Source organism: Perna viridis, chromosome 8 (genome assembly GCF_037379345.1).
Source record: "Perna viridis isolate PV_CMFRI_1.1 ecotype Kerala chromosome 8, ASM3737934v1, whole genome shotgun sequence".
In the NCBI taxonomy this organism is placed as follows: Eukaryota; Metazoa; Mollusca; class Bivalvia; order Mytilida; family Mytilidae; genus Perna; species Perna viridis.
The window spans coordinates 27,375,643-27,396,765 of record NC_142452.1 but is presented as its reverse complement, the minus strand read 5'-3'; the positions used below and the strand labels follow the sequence as shown (position 1 = coordinate 27,396,765).

At 32.0% G+C, this 21,123-nt stretch overlaps 2 protein-coding genes across 4 annotated transcripts in view; one reads left to right on the top strand and one right to left on the bottom strand.

Moving 5' to 3' along the window:
- The first annotated feature begins 8,334 nt into the window (after positions 1-8,334).
- Positions 8,335-19,170, top strand: LOC148610053 (peroxidase-like protein). Of its 2 annotated transcripts, XM_088540771.1 has the most exons (12): positions 8,335-8,497; positions 9,364-9,529; positions 10,276-10,478; positions 10,753-10,941; positions 11,322-11,373; positions 12,362-12,462; positions 13,221-13,322; positions 13,558-13,650; positions 13,967-14,684; positions 16,755-16,924; positions 17,827-17,929; positions 19,055-19,170. In XM_088540771.1, exons 1-12 carry the CDS (start codon positions 8,440-8,442, stop codon positions 19,137-19,139), a joined length of 2,040 nt encoding a protein of 679 aa, XP_088396897.1. In that variant the 5' UTR covers positions 8,335-8,439; the 3' UTR covers positions 19,140-19,170. The 2 variants fall into 2 exon arrangements, with proteins under 2 accessions (XP_088396897.1, XP_088396898.1); XM_088540772.1 differs by lacking the exon at positions 19,055-19,170 and having other exon boundaries at positions 17,827-17,933.
- Positions 19,171-20,015: 845 nt separating this feature from the next.
- The window catches only part of LOC148610052 (sodium-dependent multivitamin transporter-like), a 43,369-nt gene continuing 42,261 nt past the window's right edge, over positions 20,016-21,123 (bottom strand). For both annotated transcript variants that reach the window (XM_088542009.1, XM_088542008.1), the window contains exon 15: positions 20,016-20,398. In XM_088542009.1, the coding sequence (XP_088398135.1) occupies positions 20,228-20,398 (171 nt within the window). In that variant the 3' untranslated portion in view covers positions 20,016-20,227. The remainder of the gene's footprint in view (positions 20,399-21,123) is intronic.

Here is a 21,123-nt window from a genome sequence, read left to right as displayed (position 1 = left end):
GTCACACATGATTAACTACATTCATGTATCAATTAAATGCATAGTATTTATATCATAGAATGCCACCGAGCATTTTAAATGACAAGAATGAACGACGTGTGTGAACACAGAATCTGAGATCTAGCGCATTTGTGTTGCAGAAGATTTCGTTTTTTGTATGCTGAAAATACCCTTTCAAAAGCAATATCGTATCGAATCAGATATTGAGACATTTATTGCAACCATTATTTATTTGTACATAACATAGCGATAAATTTTCCTAATGAAGTGAAATAACAAATGTATTACGCAATCATTAAGATTACAAAAATCCAACCTATGAAATAAGTCATTATGCAGATTGAGACATTTTCGGTTTATTGTAATAAATATCTTAAGATTGATAAAATCACAGAAGTCAGGTTAAAAAAAAGTAGAACCTTGATGGATGAGAAAAAATGTCATTCACTCTTTTGTTAACGTCTTTGTCACACGGTCTGTTGACCATTTCATTATTGGAGTGGGAATAAGACAAGGGTGCTAGGTAAGTCCATTAAGAAATGTAATAATGTTCAAGCGTTTATAATCAAAATATGTAAAAAAAGCAAAAAAAAAAAAAAAATAAATAAATAAATAAATAAATAAATAAAATTAAAATGAATAAATGAATAAAAAAAAAGTTTTGGAATCATATATTATGTAAAACATAAGCATAAGTCTGTTTTAAAAAATCGTTACATTTAATTTTATTTTTTTTTTAAATAAAAATCATCAAACGCATTTACAAACAAATAGATATTATTTTCAAACATTTGGTTTCATAAACATAATGCTGTAGCAGTTTCAGTTATAATTCATTCAAAAGGTTACCCACGTTAAGTTACTATAGTTTGTTGACCTTTGACTTAAGAATAAAGTTGATAATCGGTGACATCAACAACATACAATAACTACATAGAACTGTGATTTATATTCAGTTCATTATTAACAGGTGTCCAATACTGAATACTGCGAATAAGAATAAACACATTATATATTACATTAGCTGTATAAAATACCCTTGCCTTGAAATATTCAAGAAATAAACCTGTGTCTCAGTAAATAATTTTTGTTTCGAAAACTAAGCTAATCACTATGTAAGAAGCTATTTACATTCTTTGAGTAATCGGCGGTTACAATGCTCGCACATTTAATATGTGGCAGCACACATATCTTATAGATGAAATGGAAAATACCAGTGACAAAAAATAAAATAAGTTAATACACCAAATCATACCTTAAAGGATACTTAATAATTCTACTAACTGAAATGTTTTAAAAAAAAAAAAAAAAAAAAAAAAAAAAAAAAAAAAGAAAACGAATTTTATTTAACGGGAGAAGAAAACGCAAGTAACACAATTATGATCAGAAATAATATCCGGATTAACAATGCATATGTACACAGTACCACATTTAAAATTTACAATTCTACCATTAATACTAATTCAAAATTAAATAAATAAATAAATAATTACAAAACAAAGAGAACTAAAATAACTTTTTGCATCAACATTACATTGATGAAATACACAAATACACAGTTGAGGTTATGATAATTGTATAAGTATAGAAGTGTGAATGCATGTAATTACATTATGTGAAATATGACTGATCATTTGTAAGCGATATTTACCACTTACCATAAAATATATATTTGCACTAATGTTTGTATAAAATTAATAGTGTCGTGTGCATTCCAACACAATGTGGTTATATTGTATTACAGTTAAGGCATTACACCACCTATTTAAGGAGGTAGACCTAGGGTATGTGACATAACTTATGAAGTCAGTGATATGTTTGTATCATAATCAATTTGACCAAAGGCTATCAAGCTTTCATTTGACACAGAATGAAATTAATCTAAATTACGTTGATGCTTACACGATATTGGTGTAAAATGCTGAATACAAACGTTCCAATGATTTTTAAGAGTTGTGTCCCTTACACTAGGTCTACCTCCATAATATGAGTTGCAGAGCTTTTTTTTTATGTTTGCTATATCATAGTGTAACATTTCATGATTTAATAAAAACATCTGGCCTCTGTATGTATTGTATCGTTTTCACATTTCAGTAGTTTTAAGAGTTTCCGTGCCTTTTCAGGTTACAGACCACCAATTCAACCAATGAGCATTTGGAACGTACGCAAAAATAGTCCTACGCAGAAATTACCCCTGTTCCTCATTTAGTTTATTTTTTTATGTGGCTTGAGTATATACGGGCAACTTGTAACTGTGTGTAATGATTTTTTGGGGCCAGCTGCAGCATGCTCTGCAGTATGGGGATTTCCTCGTCATTCATTGGAAACTAATGGGTGGTTTTGGGCAGACATTTTTAAACCGTTGGGGTCTATAACCTTGGTCCCCTTGATCGCTCTTTGACGCACACATCATACATATTCTCTTTCTATTTATAGGATTTAGAAAAACTGTAGTTTAGCGAATTCTATAAAAGCAGCTACATGTATTTTCGGTGAAATATTCATGTGTTTCAGTTTTGAGTTTTATCCCGAGACAAAAGTATTTCCTTTGATTCAAATTTCCAAATAGTTTTGTAAAAAAAAAAATGCACGCACAATCATAATTCCATGATACACTAGATGATTAAATAATTAATTTCAGTGAATAGAAAACTAAGACATTCAAACTCTTTCTATAGCAAATCTTTGTATTTAAACACAATAACTTAAGAATCAAGTAAACACAGCGACAATTGAAACAAGTTGAAGGTGCCCTGTTAGAAGTAAAACAAAAACGAGCATTAGAATTACCGTATGTACAAACGTAGCTTTAATCGATTATAAGACACTAGGACTTATTCATCCTATAACAATGACTTCAAAGGTGCCGATAATGTTACACTACATGATTTACCTATGAAAGGGACGACAATGAACTCTTTATATTTTATCAATTTGTCACAACTCGATTAGTAAGAATTTTGGAAAATGGAAGTTATGCTTATCCTTTCGGAGCACCAGGTGACCATTCGTTTTTTTAATTCATTTGCAATTGCTTTAACTTTTTGTGTGTTTTTTTCTTTTTAAATTAGTTTCAGTTTTAATATTGTAATTATTTGTTTTTTGTTTTGTTGTCTACATTGCGCAGTTAGTTTGTCTCGGTTTCTTGTTACAACGCTTTTGTCATGGATTTGGATTTCAAACTCTATGTATATTGTCTTCTATCTTGACGCTTCGTCATTTTTATTCGATAAGTACATGCAGATATATGATTGTAAATTTCCGATATTTGTTTTACCAATAGTGTTCAAAGTTTCTTCTTTCGTCTACGTACTCCAGACATGACTTTATGAGCAACTTGGCGGGTGGTTCTTGGAAAGCATAGGACTCTTACTCTTCCGATGCACCTGGTCCATGCTCTCAATTCTTAGTGGAGAATCTTGGTTCCCTTGATTACCCTTTTAAGCAGGATAAACAAAAGACAAGAGCGAGAAATTTTGATATGACCAGGTGTGCCAGTGAAATAATATAGACTTTTAAGCGTAGGATTACCAGTGTTAACTGCCTCTCAAAGAATTATCTTGTACAAAGCAACAGAACAAATTAAAAAAAAAAGACTTGAAGTACTTTTGTGTTTTTGTAGTGAAACTTTCTCTACAGATGGTAATCATTATCATCACTAGGTGCATCTACGTATAAATATGTCCTTTGATTGTATTGAAAATTCACGAACTGATCTTTACCCTTGGAATAATCAAGTAAATTGGTAACACAAAGTTTACTCTCAATGTTAAAAAGACATCATACAAATAAAGTTCTTGACTTAAATTAGTTGAATGACACATCAACTTAACTGTGAAATGTTGTGTATTTATGCATACTTTAAGGTTAGAACTTTGTAATTTATACATAAAGAATACACCGAGGCATTAATATATAATGATAATTCAGATAGATGAAAATATTAGTAGATATTGAAAACATAAAAGCAACAGGACATAAAAACGATCTATGTATACAATGATGCTAACAGAAAACAATACATTTGTATTGATGAACCGGAGATAACGTAAACAAAACACCACACAAAAAGGGGAGAGCTCACGAAAGATAAGCATGTTCAGATCCACGATGGGCATCCGTTACATTGCAAATGAGTAAAATCCGGTAAGAGTAAAGTTCGATGGGTTCTCAATCCAGTAATGATTGCTTCGCATTTACTTTATAACTATATTTCTATTTTCCCTTTTTCTGACAACATGAATTTTTCCGATTTAATTTTTGGATAATAATTTGTAGTTGCTACCAGGTTTAATAGAGAGATGGCGTTAATTACAGACCCCAGAAATAATTATTGTTTTTATTGTATGCCGAACATAGAACAATTTATTTTTTTATGTACTAAGTTGCTATTTTTGCAGTTAAACACAGACAGTAAGCACATTTCCAGATTATTGTAATTTATCAAAATATTTACCAAAATAAGCAAGTAAATATCAGCGTCTGTAAATTGTCATTTAGCACTTGTGCTGCAAATGTGTTGGGTAATCCACATTTAAAAGTAATTTAAAACAACAGTGTTGGTTTGTCGTAAGCATTGAAGAGCGATTGCACAATAATTATGGAATATTATCTCTCCTTATAAACAATTAAGCAGTGCAGATTGTATGTGCAATGTAATAAGTATGATTTGATTATGAATTGTCCTCTGTTATTTCTGAATTTGAACTTGTATCATATTATTTTTATCTTGAACTTGACGCGCCTTCCAAACAAAGTGAAAGACTTCTTTCAAAGTTGGTGTTTTCTATGTTGAACTTGTATTTTAATTGGGTTTATTCTATTATTTTCACTAATTTATACTATTATGAGTACAGGTTTTACGAACTTTGACCGGTGGCAACTTTATGCTGCCCGTTTGAATTGCATTAACTCGGGAATAATTAACCGTAATGGAAGTGTTATTAAACCTGGTAAAACCTACGACTTCCATTTGAAAAGCCTGGACCATTGCGATAGTTTCCAAAATATTTGTTTTCCTAGATATTGCCATTTGTTATACTGACTTACCTTTTTGATTATTCATGTTGACTATGCCTAGAGTTCGGTGATTTTGTTAACACCTTTCATTGAGGAGTTTCACATATTGCACCAAATATATATTAGGTTTACCAAATAAAACATGTCTGATGGAAATATTTAGTCTAGAATATGTGCTTAGGACTTTTTGTGATGTCAAAGACGTAACTGTTTCAGACTTTACAACCATCTGAAGCTCATAAAAATTAGATTTTACTGTACAACAATTGTGGATCAAGTTTAAAAGAACAAGATTAAGGTTACATAATAAGGTGAATAAATTATGTATCAAATTTGACTTAATTTCAATTAAGAAGATTGACTTTGACTGTAGAGATAGTGTGCATTAGCATTAACTTTGACACCAAATAAATGGTAAAAGCTTCATGATAAAATGTTAAATTTCAATATAGGGTGGTATTATTTTTTTTATAACATGATCGTTACTAATAAGTATACTTTCCAATACGGATTCAGAAACAAATTTGGAAAGAAATATACCGCGATTGTTTTTCCATTTCGTGCCCTGTCCAGGTTTGAAACTTATATTTAATGTTGATGTCAAAATTGTCAGCTGCTTTGATTCCAATTCCATACAAGCGAAAGATTAAATTTGAATGTAAAGCAATTGTATTAATTAGGTAGTCGATGTTTATATTTTATAACGACATAATATGTTTTTATACATATAAATTGGTGCGTTGTGATACAACCTCCTCTCACTGGACATTAACTTTACCTTTCGATTTTCTATGCTGAGTTTCATATCCCTGATATCACGTTTGTTTTATTAATGTGTGTTCTGAACAAATAACCGTTGTTTTGTTGATTATTTTCCAATTAGGCTTGAGACTTTGGCTGTACCCTGAACGGGTGTCTTTTGTTGTTTTGTATTTGTGATTTTGGTTACCTTATGTTCTTTGTGTTTATGTCTGTTTTTCCATGTCTGGTCTTCAGTCTTCAGATTACCGCTATATCCTTGGTTCCCTTGATTACTCCTTAACAAATAAATGTAGCGTAATGTAAGCACTTTTTTTTATCAATTTGTAACAAAAATGTGATTTAGCAAAACGTGAACATTCTTTTTTTGTATCGGATTGTTACAAAAAATACATAATCAAACTGCAACTAAATAAAATAAAGGGAGTGGTGGGTTAGCACTTTATTTTCCAATAATAAATTATTGCTTCACAAACATTAATATCATAGAATTATATCGGCGACTATTTTCTCTATCATAAACTGTTGTAGGAGCTTGTGAGTGCATTAATTCCCTTTGAGGAATAATATTCAATTTGTATTAAAAAAGACACAAGCAATTTTCTATTACTATATATACTATATTCCAAAAAAATAAAGAACAACTTCTATTTTTATGTCCTTTATTGTCAAACTAATCAAGAGATGCCTAGAGAAATTAAGTACAGGCAAACGTAATGAGCCACAAAAAGAATAAAACACTCCATTAAGTGAATTGAAAGCTATATAAGACGCTTGAATACCAGTTGTACAAGGAAAGTAATATTAAGATCCATATAATATTATACCTTATTTATTAGCTGAGCCTAATTTATTCATCATACTTTTCAAAATTAACAAAATAATAAAAAAATACAAAAATACTCAACCATGCGAAGTACAATACAAGTACTATTACACAATTTACCGCAACATATTCTTTTATACCCATTTTACTGCGAAATATCATCTTAATTTAATACATTTTAAATAATTCAATTTGGTTGTTTTTTATTTCTCGTCTGGAGAAGATAGGTTATTTTCCATAAACTAACTTGTAACTGTGATGTAAATTACCATTAACATGATCATCAATTCAATTCATAGTCTGCAATAAAGATGATTCCAAGTTAAATAGCGCTTTTATGAAGCGAAAAAAAAGTTGACTGGAATCGATTAGAAATTAGATTATAAAAATTGTTTTTTTTTTTATTTTTGAGCGACCGATTCATGGTTCATAATGCATAGACTGCCCAAAGTTAGTTATGCTATCATGACTTTGTCATTAATTGGAAACAGTCCTTAAATGACAGTTACTGTCATTTGAACTAATGAGACTTAATTGGAAAATGTACTGAGGCTTCGTTATGATAGTTAAAATAAATTTTCCCCTGTTATTATTTAAGGTGTTTTTCACTGATCTCATTGAAGAACCACATAAAAGAAATTTAACAAGATTTTAATGTATTTTGATTTATATTGATGAATAGTATTAAGACTTTTTACTGTCATGAAGGACAATTTTGGTATACGTGTTCATGTACATATCTAATTTGAGTAAACTAAACACCTGCCAAAATGGGTTGCCTTGAGTATGACACATACATGAAAAAATACCATAACAGTATGGTAAAATACCTTACATTACCTCTCCGAAAGTAATGTTATTTTGAATACGGTTGTATCAAGCCTAGAAAAAAATAAATTCTAGAACTGAATTTTATGATACCTCGGTATGCACGTTTTGTATGATATACGCTGATAATTATTTCATAATGTTCCAGATTTATTATAAACCCAGTTTGAATCACAAATGGTCATTGATTTTTTTATCAATAAGCAGTTGTAAACTAAAATGAGTTATTGTCATTTGTCATTTAAATGACATAATGTTATATATATAAAGCCATATGTCTTATCTCAATTTGTGTATGAATAAAAAAGAAACGGACCTAACAAATTATGTGTTTTATTTATTCCAAAATGACAATACATCATTTAATAGGTCAAGTTGTTCAGCACCTGATTAAAGGTATTGAAATACATAGTTTGGTTGCCTAATGGCAGTCTTCTTGAGCATTTGAGAAAAAAAAATAACATCGCCAATAAAGCAATACAACACTTTACCTGATAAAAATCAAATATTTGTTGAGAAATAACCCAATTTTAACCATGCCTATTTATTTAGGTAGTTTGTTAATTCATAGGCAATCTTTAGGATGAGGTAACTGTATTCCAACGATAATGTTAAACCAATATAGTAGACTTAACTTTAATTTTAAAGTTCCTCATATTCATAAAATTGGCCAAAAAGATGAAATCGGAGAGCATGCAATTCGAGTAGGAGATAATCTGTCAGACGAACTTTCTAAATATTCTATATTCCAAATCAAAATTAAACGCACAGAAATTTGTTCCCTCACTTTAAATTTATTAAACTTTCCATCACTGATTGATTCCAAATGATACTTTTGAAATAGAAAGTGACATTTCATTCTACTTATATGTAAGAACTATTTCAGGATGGCCCAACAGAAACACACGATAATATTCATTCTCTTGTGTTACTGTCTTCAAACATTTGGCCTGAATATAGTCCCACAAGTCTTTACAGTTGAAAGCTTGGCCGATACGGTCAGACACATGATCATCGAAGCTGCTACAGAGGTATCTAGACGTAAAGACAGAATTATGATGGAAAGTAAGTAAGACGAAATATTTAATTTAATTAAATATAATTTAACTATCAATTTTCCTTATATTTCAGACTACTTTTTGTTTCAACAAAACCATGACTACATTACTAATATTTTACGTATTTAAAGCCCTTCTCATAAAAAAATCGTAAGAGTGAATTAAGTCGTAAGTTATGACTTCACAATACTTTGATCTATTATGCTGTGATCACCAACCACCAATTTTACACGTACATTTTTTGTGTAAAAAGTGTACAGATCTATACTTCCATTTGAGGTGGAGTCTAGATTACTCATTTTTTAGAATTGTTTTCTGTATTTATAAGTTAACTTGTATATTTATTGCATTTATTGATAAACTGTTTCTCGGTCTAATCGTGGAGTCCTTGTTTTTGCTATGATACAAATGATGGACACAATAAAAAATATTAGTTTTAATCAAAAATCGTATAAAGGAGGTAGACCTAGGGTAAGGGACACAACTCTTGAAATCAGTGATATGTTTGCATCATATTCAATTTCACCAGAGCCTATCACGCATTCTATTGAAACAGAATGAAATCAGTCCAAGTTACTTTGATGCTTGCATGAGATTAATGTAAAAATGCTGAATGCAAACGTTCCAATGATTTGAAAAAGAGTTATGTCCCTTACTCTAGGTCTACCCCCTTAACATGGAATCCAACGATTTTGATTCTATTATACATTTTACGTTTTCGTACATATAACATTATGTGGATCCAGACTTAAAATGAAATTTTTGAACTTAAATTAATGTCACGTGAAGCACAGTCACATGAATAACACGAGATATTAGATTATTATTATTAGTGTATATGATTGTACAATATCTTAGTTTGTTTTTTTCTAGATCAAATGAAAGAGCAGGAAGGGACCATGCTTCAAAATCCGCATACGTATAATTCCAATGATATGATGTACACATTTTTAAGGAGAAGTGAAGATACCATTGTAGAGGGTGCGTTCGGAAAAGCAGCAGAAATAGCTATCATTGCGACCTCAAAAATACAAAATAGGTACACACCCATAATCGATAAGATAGCATTCAGTAAAGTTAATGAAGTTCTGAACTGTTAAAATCTAGACAATAGTGAAAATTCAACAGAAAGGTAAAGTATTTCATATAATAAATGACAATATCAGTGTAAAGCTCGGAAAGTTCGAAACCGAAGCAACAATCCTGACTTGGAATTTAACCAGGTTTCATGGCGCTGACACCCCATTCCATTACGGTTCATTATTTCCGGTATATATCAATACAAAGGGGAAACATAAAATAACCACTGGTCAAAATCGGTTAAATTAGCTGTCAAAACAGTACAGAACACATGAACAATGGATTGCAATATCAGATTATTATTGTATTGCAATGCATTAAAGTTTAACCATTAGAATGTCAAGTGGCGACAGAGTAGAGACAAATACAAATCGAAAGAAAAATATATAGAGACAAACGGAAACCCCCCTCTAAACTGAATTGCATGTACCTTGACAGACGATTTACAATGATTATTTATATACAAATCCTGACTAAAACAATGAGTCACTTTAAACAAACAATCATATGAAATCAGTTTTAGCCTGGGACATGCCCATCAATTACACTAGAGACGTAGCAAGTTCCAATTCATGATTTCATTTAAATATTGATGATGTTAGAAATCAAGAAAAACAATCGAAAAAACTTTCTAAAAATAATTTGGATCACTTATCAATATACTGCTTTTCTTTCTTTTATGTAGTGTTGTATGATATATTTCAGATTAAAAAGACCTGCTACATCGAAAGAAATTTTACCTTTGTTTCATAAATTCATTGAACCGTATTGTCCAAAACGGCGTATTATGTGTGATCTGAATGACATATATAGAACGGCAGATGGCACTTGTAATAACCTTCGGAATCCAGTATGGGGTGCTGCAATTACACCTCAACCACGTTTTATGCCTCCTGTGTATGGCGATCGTAAGTTTCTGTTATTTTCATTTCATTCTGTGTGAGATATTCATATAAAATAACGATGTTAAGATATTATTACTGGTGTTTGTCCGAACCTAAAACCATAATAGTCTTAATATTTGTTTTGCTATACAATAAACAGAAATCACTTTTTGTTTCATGGTCCAAACTGCAAACTTAGCGTATATGAGCAGCAGTATTTCTTATATCACATGACTAGTTGAATCACACAAAATGTTAAAATTTTGACTATTAGACCATTATAGATATTTTTTTACAGCTCACAAACTAGGTATTGTACCAAGAGTTCAAAGTGTAACAGGAAAACCTCTACCAACCCCTCGAGTAATAAGCAACAACGTCCATAACGCAGGGTTAAATCACCCGAGAAGTAGGACATACACAGTTGCACTTACTCACTTCGGTCAATTTATTGATCATGACGTCATATCTACACCAATTTTGATAGGTACGTATTAAATGCCAGTCATTAACATTTAAGGAGGTACACCTAGGGTAAGGAACATAATTCTTAAAAACGATTGTGTTCAGCATTTAAATCAATCTTGTGTAAGCATCCAATTAACTTGGATTGATTTTATTCTGCTTCACACATTAGCTTCAGAGGCTTTGGTATAATTAAATATGATACAACCATTTCACTGATTTATTATTGTATAGAAAAATGCAGGATTATGTCAACGACGTTTAATTTTAAGGATAACCTTTATACAAAGAGATTTGTCTTTGAATACTAGTAATATGAAGTGTAGCTCAGTGAAGTGTAAATAAAAAAAAAGTGAACACTAGCCACAAAATGGAAACGGTAACTACTGTGTATTTTGTCAGATGAAGGTCTCGACCAGATGGTGTGCTGTGATGGTGATAAGCCAGTCAACAGGTATATTCTATAAAAAAAGATCGAAGATTGAGTTTCTTTTTTATAACTGCATTAATACTGTGAAATATTGTCCTCAGTTACATCCTTTTTGCATCATGTAATAGGATCAAGCTCAATCCTGAACTGAAACAGACCAATATCAAAGTTGGACCAGTTCCCCTGAATTGACCTGATTTTACAATCAATATCATTTATACAGTTTTACTGTTATCCAAGTGAAAATAATAGTAGCAAATTAATAAGTATTTTATTGCATTTGCAAGTCCAACCATTTTGTTTATATTGCTTTAGTGATACCTTTGACATTATGAATTTGTAGTGTTTTTCAATGCACGGTTTTGTATACCTTTCATCTGCTAAGTACTACCAAATGATTGAATGAATTTTGAGATTTTCAGTATTTCTATGCAATGTGTTCAAATTCACTTTTTTCAGTATCTATTGTAAGGTCAATTGACCAGACAACAAAAATAAACTTTCCATGTTCAAGCCAAATTACTAGAGGTTATTATACCGTAAAAATACCGCTGTATTACTAAGTTACCATACCAATCACTCATCATCCTTTATCCCTGGTCTCTGACTTTAAAACAAATAATCTTTATATTTATAGGCATGGGGAGTTGTTTGGAATAATGTAAATACATAAATATTCCTGAATTACATTGCTGGCTAAAATAATTCAGTTGATATCATCTAAATCGAGCTATGTCACGGGAAAATCACAATAATATAAGGAAAGAAAACTTGTGAATTGTATAATATCTCGATTAACAATTTCCACCGGACTCCGATACAAAATATATGTCAATTCATGTGAAAATCATCAGAAAATATTTTGTCTGTGTAACGTACGTGCAAATAACCAAATACAGTTACACTGAAAAAATTATACATAGAGGTTAAAAAGTGAAACCGTCATTTGCAAATGTAAAATCTTGTAAAGTTATTTTTTTCATAAGAATATAAATATTTATTTTCGCTTCAGACCAGAATGTTTTCCTTTCTTTACACCACCTGGAGAGTTCAAACACACATGTATGGAGTTTGTCAGATCGGAGGCTGCTCCAACACCAGGATGTGGCCCAGGTAATATCAAACTATATTCCAGAAAAGGATGTTGATAAATTATGTTCTAAAGCTGTAAAAACAAGATGTAATCTCGGTAAATTATCTTGCTTCATCGACAGTAGTATGCGATTCAAACCAGAATAGAATTAAAACAAACTGAATGTTCCAATTTTGGATAGATATTATTCTCTTTTATGAAAGACAATATAATGCAGTCCAGTTCAGACCAAACCTCAACAAATTTAATATGTGAATTCAGTTAGATATTTAGCTGTATCATAAACGTAATGCAGCACAGTTAAGAAAAGACAAGATTATGAAGGGCATAACTAATGATGTTATCAAGGTAAGACCAGGATATGTACGAAAAAGAGAATTTAGAGCAAGCAGGATTTTTAATTGTACTAAAAACAGGATGTGGCCTGAATCTACTCCAAGAATAGGATGCAATAAGCTGTACCTGCTTGAACCACCAGATTATGCCAATGCATTATCACAACCTGTCCGATTAGCACCGAAATGTACATGGGAGATATGTATCAACAACAAGATGATACCCAAGTATGACTTAAATCTGACAGAAAACATTTGGCTGTAGCCAATGTTAATGTGTTATTTAACCTGCTACAACAACAGACAGTGGTCAAATGAGATGTTTATTTACATGTTTGAATACATGTACCACTGGATGTAGTTCGTGATCATAAGAACACCAACTTTAAGGATGTAAAAAGTCAAAGTTTCATTTTAAGTTAATCATATATATTTTATTTCAGGTCCACGACACCAGATGAACCAAAGAACATCATACTTAGATCTATCCCAGGTCTATGGAAATAATGTAAACATAATGTTAAGTCTACGAACAAGACATGGAGGTAATGCATTTATTCTAAAAAGACGAAAGCATTCTGATACAATAAAACAATTTTATTTTTTTGCCGTTTGCAGGGATGAATGCACATTAACTCATTTCTTTAACATTGTAGCAAAATTCCTCTTAGTACTTAAAACAGCTGTGGGGAAACAATTTATAGCATTAAAGTTTCAGAAGGCTTTTACACAATATCTCAGTACATATAAAAAATGTAAAATAAATAAATATTTTTCTAGGTGAGCTGCAGGAGGGACCAGGTGGTCTCTTGCCAGACAGTCCACCTGGCGCAAGCCTCGACTGTATAGAAGGACAAGCGTGTTTCAGAGCAGGTAAAATATCAGGATAATCTACTTTCTCACAACGATCAAGTTTCATTTCATTTCTTTTATAAATTATCGTGCATAAGCCTTTCAAAAATTGCAAGTAAATGTTGAATGACACACTTGAGGTGGAAACATGATTTAAGTTCCTACTGTTGTTGTAAATGTTCTGTTTGTAGCGCCAGAATAACGGAGAGCAAAACAAAGCAGACGCTGTTTGAATTATCTGATGACTCTGTACATTGTTATATTTCCATCAAATGATATTCTTTGTTTTACATCCACTATTATAGAAATTAAAGCAATATAACTCATTTCTTTGAAGGTGACCACAGACATTCAGACGCACCTACTCTTAATGTTATCCATGTCCTTTTCTTGAGAGAGCATAATAGGATCGCAAAAAATCTTCACAAAATTAATCCTCATTGGTCGGACGAAAAATTATTTCAAGAAGCAAAGAAAATACTGACTGCAATATACCAACACATAGTATTCAATGAGTATGTTCCGTCGATAGTAGGAGAGTCATTTGCTTCTAAATTCGGAATAAGAAGTAAAGCACATGGATATAATACCGTCTATGATGAGTCCGTCGACGGCTCGACAAGAAATGTATTTGCTGCAGCCGTGTTTAGAATCGGACATACACAAATAGAATCATTTGTCGGTTTTTTAACCGAAGACTATTCACAAGGAGGACAAACGCCAGTTGAAAATGAGTATTTTAACACTCGATTGATACGCAGCAAACATATGTATGGCGTAGACGGTATTGCCAGGTGGATGTGTACCATGAATCAAGGTGCACCGGATGCTTTCGTCACTCATGCCGTCCGTAATCACCTTTTTCAAACAGAACCCGGCAACGGTTTTGATCTACCTGCTTTGAACATTCAGAGAGCTCGTGATCATGGAATTCCTTCATACAATAAATGGAGAGAATTTTGTGGTTTGAAACCAGCTCTCCATTTTGGTGTTGGGCCTATGGGTTTAATTGATCATGATCCCGGATCAGCCAAGGCATTAAAAATGTCGTACAGGTAAGTTCAAACCCTGCGTCAAAAGGTATTATATCACAACTGATGATCATTACGGTGTGGACACCACTATGTCATGGTTTTCGTTTTTCAATTAAACCCGGTTTCAGAATGACATGGAAAAATATGGCAGGTGTTTCTAGAAAAGCATAGCGGTGCACATGGTCCATACTTACAGGTTTAAGTGAACGACGGGTAAAATAGTCCTTGTCATCTTTCATCAATTTTCTGTATTCTTGCAAGTTGGTCATTAACATCATATTACTGATTTTAATCATGCTCTCTTTGCCAAGTAATTTTCACGGTCCGAAAACCAATGTTTAGACTTCAAATAATATGTGCATTTCGTCAATATGCCACAAAAACTTATAAAGGAAAAGTTGTCATATTCACTTAAATGGTTTGTCGATAAATCTGACTATCATTCTCTTTTTCTTTAATTTTGTCGGTATAAATACACTAACCGTATTTATTAAGATTAGTTCAATGCATTTAATTTTTAATTGGCAATGCAAATAATGTATTTATATTCATTTTGGTAATCCTATACAGACTGGTAGTTTACATTCCAGTCGGGAATATTTGTGCTGCTCTCATAGTCGATTTGTTTCTCTACTGTGACAGTTCATTGCAAAACTTACTACAATCCTTACTAACATGATCTGTTGAATTTGATAATACTTTCATGTGTCTTGATGATATTTTGACCGTAATAATCCTAACTTTGAAAACTATGATCAAGATATTTAACCGAAGTAATTTAAGTTGATCAAGTCTAAAACAAACAATACTCGTACGTCTTTTTATTGATTTAGATGTAACATTAGAAAATGACATCCTACATACAAAAAATATAACAAAGAGACGATTTTGATTTCCTTATTGTTAATTTTTCATTCCTAGATGGCAGTGTCCATGAAGCATCTTCCGTAATTTTACATGTAACAACTTTGCAATAAATTGTCAGACTTTTCTGAACGTTATACATTTCTCAGAAAAAAAATAAAAATAAAAAAATTGCGCCAGGCGTACCGATTTTACAAACTCTTTTAGAAATTAAGCTTTTTCACCGATACAAAAGTTGATACACTAATATAATAGCGCTTGTAGGTTCTTAATTGAAAATTGTGTTTCTCACCTAGTTTTGTATTGAAATATTGCCTATAAAGCACTGATGGATTTAATTTATCAACTGCCTTCGGTTTACTTGTAAAGGGTATATTTTCTAAATCATTGTCAATTCTTTGAAACTTGTTTTCTCAAAGACTGATATTCAGCCCTTAGTACTTGACGTTACAACTTCAATTCCAATTTACCAGCATTGTAATGATTATTTCTAATGCTGGTAATCTTGATGGTTTTGTCATTCTTAAATATATCCTGAGCTTGTTTTCTGTAACTGCAAGCGTTCTTTAATCGGATATCTCATTTTGTCTGTATGTTGTATGCTGAGATATTCCATGAAGGAGAATTGGATATATTACTGAGTGAATTTTATGGTGTGTTTATTTGGTGTTTCAGTCCGTATATATTACCTTTTTATCTTACATCCATGGGATGTTTTAGGCGTTACAAAGCTTGTTTAACCCCACCACAGTTATCCGCCTGTCCACAGTCACGAGATGTTGGTCATCAAGGGAACCTTAATGTGCCTTCGTGTCGTTATTCTTGCATGTGACCATATTTGTTTATTTTCTATAAAATTCCATGCAAAGATTGATTAAAAGTGCATTTAAAATAAATAACCAACATTGAATGTATTTATTAACGTCAGTACAAAACGCATGTCGACGTTTTCCTCAGATTTTGTAAATAAACAAAATCGGAATCTGCACGAGGGTCGTGAGTCCTTTCAGGCTTATCAAATCGTGTACATAACCTAAATTACAAATGTTTCTCTGATTTTGTTTCATATATTTTTTATCTGTACATTGAATTAGTAAAACAGGATTTTTCATAAGTTGTTAGCAAAAGTCGAGCGGATGCTGAGCTCATGCAAATCGAAATTTAAAAACGTTATTTCATTGATAGAGCATACTTTATGAAGAGACTTTTTCTAAATTTTATTTACAGTCATCCCGACGATATAGATATATTCCCAGGTGCACTATCAGAAAGACCTATGCCAGGTGCATTAGTAGGACCGACCTTCCAGTGCTTGTTTAGCTTACAATTTTTGAACTATAAAGTTGGTGACAGATTTTATTATGAGAATGATTTCAAAGGAACCGGATTCACACCATGTAAGTCATGGTCATTGGGAAGCACAATTTCTAGAGAGTGATTTGGGGGTGGGGGGGGGGGGGCGCATTTGAGTGGAAATATTCTTTTGTTTTTTCAGTATCGAAATTTGTGTTATTATTGTCCTGTTTTTCACACCATTGAATTCAATGATTCGTTTTTGGTTTGATAATTTATATTTCACACTAATCGCACATAGTTTAAAAATTCCATTTATGTAAAAAAAAGTGTACGTAAAGCCCTAATGGCTTACGGTTGATCTATTTGGATTAAGGTGCAACCGTGTAAACTATTTTTACAAATTAATGCAGAGTTACAAGTACAAAAAACATTAAAAATCGAATATGAGAAAAGCTAGACAAAATAAAGATGACACATATAAGTTGCTGACCACATATTGATCATAATTAAATAGCACCAGTCGAGTTTAAAGACACCAAATATGGTTGGTGTATTTGATTGTTGTTAACATTACACCGATGTATATTTCACTTTCCTTTTTGATTGATTCGTTATTATCATTCAGTTAGGAAGCCTTTTTCTACCTGTTAAAGGATATTTCTAATCTGTCAGCCACCATTAAACTGGCAGTGAGAAAAAAAACCTACTTTATCATAAGAAAAACAACTCCTGGAAATAATGTCCAAATGAACATTGTCAATATTAGGAAGAATATACACACATAACTGTTTAATATCATTGGTATTGCTTGGAGCTTTCCATAATGTACTTTTAATAACTATATGATAAACTCACAATTCATTTGAAGTTAAACACACTTAGACGATATCAAACGCGATATACATTTTGTATAAAACATTGAAACCGAAAATGTATACACACTAGCTTTAATTAAAATAATGATCAAGGGAATCAAGATTTTATTGCATATACTTACCTACAGGTCAAATGGAAACAATCAAGGAACAGACACTATCATCCATCTTTATGAGAAACATGGCAATGTCTAACATGCAGCCTAATGCATTTGTATCACCGCTGTCAGGGTAAGTGAAATAGTCACATTTTCCAAGATGTTTGTCGATTCAGTTAAAGGCGCATGATGAAACATATTAGTCATCCATCAAATGCCAAGTAACGGACACTTACATTTGTACAGGTCAGCATACGATCTTAAATGATTTGTAAAACCCATCACAAAAGCGAGCTGCAAAAGCCCCAAAACAAATGGATTGAAACTATTCATAAAGAAGAAAATTGACCAAAATTATGAAAAAAAATAACAATGAACATAATAAACAACGCCAACTCCTGGTCTCGATTTCACAAAAAGTTGTAAGTGTAAAGTTGATCGTAAACTAAAGTAGCATTGTGACGTCATGATTTACGATCAATTTTACACTTACGACTTTTTGTGAAACCGACGTCTGGACGACATGTTCCTGGCTTTGGACGAGCACATAAAGTACTTGGCGGGATTTAACATGTTTAAATCGCTCTAGCCTACCCTTAACCAAAGAGAGTGTTGTTAAAAAAATACAATAACAAAACAATAGAACTATAAAAAATCTATCAAATTTTTAATCTTGAGAACGATATAGAATACAAACACCTCAACAGAGTATGGCTACAATATTGTATCCATATGTTTGATACAAGGAAAGAGGTTTCATTGACACAGGGGTTTGGAGCAAAGGTTATGAGATCTAAACCAGTTCCGATAGTTAATAGACAATATCTTTAATTGCTTGCTAAAGCTCGTGTTCGATAATTATCATGATTCAGGTAACTGACAGTCTATTCGTTATAGTACATATTTATCCAATGTAAAAATTAATTGAACATAGATATTTTACAAATGTAGAGCTTTAGATGCTGACACGAATTTTAAGTATTGCTACAAAAAGGTCACAAAGACGACAAAGAATCTTGTGAGCCACAGTAGTACAAATAAAACACTTCTGACTTCTGATTTATTTCCTTTCCCTGTACACTTTGGGAGGACCTTGTGGATACGAAGACGATATAGCTTGAGGGAGATACGACATAACATATTGCCAATATTTACTGTTATTGGATATTTTAAAATCAGGGTAAAGTATAACTGTTTTGAACACAATTTAGTATATACTTTAATTATTGTTTTGTTTCGGCTTTTTAAAATTATCTAGCCCAAGACGATACGGAATGGAAGCCTTCCCAGAACTGAATTATGGTTGCTGGATGGACGACATTTTCCATAAAATGAAGAAATGATATTTATAAAATAAATTCATACATCACAATTCGAATTGACTCAAAAGTAACTTTAGTTGACGTCTTAAAAGTATCAGTGATATACCAAGACACACAGAAATGCATCCTCTCAACATTTCGCGTTGTTCAATACCAAATGTTCTTATCAGTCGTTTTCCAGCGATGGTGTGCCATTATGCACATTCATTCTTCGCAGTATTTACATGACAAAGGTACATCTGATGGTCTTTCTAAATATCTGAGTTCGTTAACTCTGCTCTACTGGTGTACTGGTTATTTTGTAAGGTTAATGCCAGGTTTTTGTTCTTTACCTTTCTTAAAAAAAAATCAATATGCGTGTGTAGTTCGGTTTTTGTGTTGTGTTCCCGTGTATTGGTCTTAATTCTATTTTGCTCTTTTTTTCCCATGATATTCGTAACCACTTTAAAAGTAGCATGGGAAGAGGGGTAGAGGCATTGGAATGTTACGGCGTTTGGAGTTCCCACTTACATTTTTTTGTCGATTTCATGCAGTTAATGGAAATAATGACCAATAATGAAGTGGAAACTTTGTCTTATATCCTAAACCCCATTTTGAAAATATCTTGAGATCTACGCCCAGTTTTTTACATTTAATTCCATAACATTAACTAAAGCTTTTAGGTTGAGCATGACGATTGCACACACCAAACAGCCGCGCCTCAAATGAGATTAATAGTCCCGACAAAGGAGGACAAGAACCATTAAAAGGAATGTTTTCATTATGCAATGAGAAATTTCTAACTGGAGTTAACTCTCAACGAATTCTGAGTACAAAGCAAGCATATAAAACACAATAATATGTAGACAACACCATTAGAAAAAAAAAATAATCTAGTTAAAGAATAAGCAAAAGAGATTAAACGTACAAATGTGTATTTTACTTGTATAAGTCAGCATAACAATTTAAGCAGTATGATAAACAAAAACAACATATGCATGTCTGTCGTAAGTATACAATGCCATCCACCCGTAAATATAGTCCACGCATTATGACAAAAGTATAACAGTATAAACGAATATACATCTAAAACAACATGTTGTTAAGAATCTGTCATGTAAATTCCCTATTCAGGAATGTTTGTTTGTTGGTCTTTGTTCAATACTTCCATTAGTAACTTGACTCTCCTTAACTTCAATGAGGACTTCATTTTCAGGAAACTCTAGCATCTTATCCGGATCGATTTCCATGTCAATTCCTTCTTTTATCAGTTCTGATAGCTTACGTTGCGCTTTGTATTTCTGTCAAATCATAATACAATATATTTAAAGATATGGCTTGGACCACGAAAAAATATATCTTACCAGGTGGCTTGGACCGAATGTATATTGATTATAAATTTGATTAATAGCTTTGTGTATTTATATACGTTCAATTAATGCAATTGCTTATGCAGAGAAAGTTTTAATGCGCTTTTCAATCAATTAACTACCTGATTTACCTTTCAATTTCATATAATTAGAAGCAAGAAAAGGTGAGCTATTCCAGTGACTCGTCCCTATAACATTGTATATTGGTAGAGAATCCATTTTTCAATTACTGTTTTCAACTCTACATCTGTCCGGATTTGAACGCAAAACGTGTACTGTCTTCTTTTGAGGCATGATGAATGTATTTCAGAAAGGAATAACTCTGGCGTCGATTTCTCAAAAAGTCGTAAGTGCGAAATTGATCGTAAATTATGTCGTCAGAATGCTTTTTTAGGTTGTGACGTCATTACTTACGATCAAATTTACACTTACGACTTTTTGTGAAATCGACGCATGTGCATTATTTATTTTTGCAAACCTATAACTTGCTTAATTCTTACGTCGAACTGTTCTAAACATTAATTTTTCATTTGAAATAGCCGATGGGCGACACCCAAATGTATGAATAAGTACTAGGTTATCAGTAAAGATATTCAGTTGGACCATTGGATTTATCATATTAATTATTCAAATTTTATACATGTTGCCTAATTACA

What these genes read in the sequence shown, in the direction of transcription:
- LOC148610053 (XM_088540771.1), top strand. Translation starts at nt 8,440, where the DNA reads ATGATCATCGAAGCTGCTACAGAGGTATCTAGACGTAAAGACAGAATT. An exon ending in AGACAGAATTATGATGGAAA is followed by an intron (nt 8,498 to 9,363) that starts GTAAGTAAGACG and finishes GTTTTTTTCTAG; the next exon opens with ATCAAATGAAAGAGCAGGAA. An exon ending in ACAAGCGTGTTTCAGAGCAG is followed by an intron (nt 13,651 to 13,966) that starts GTAAAATATCAG and finishes ATTTCTTTGAAG; the next exon opens with GTGACCACAGACATTCAGAC.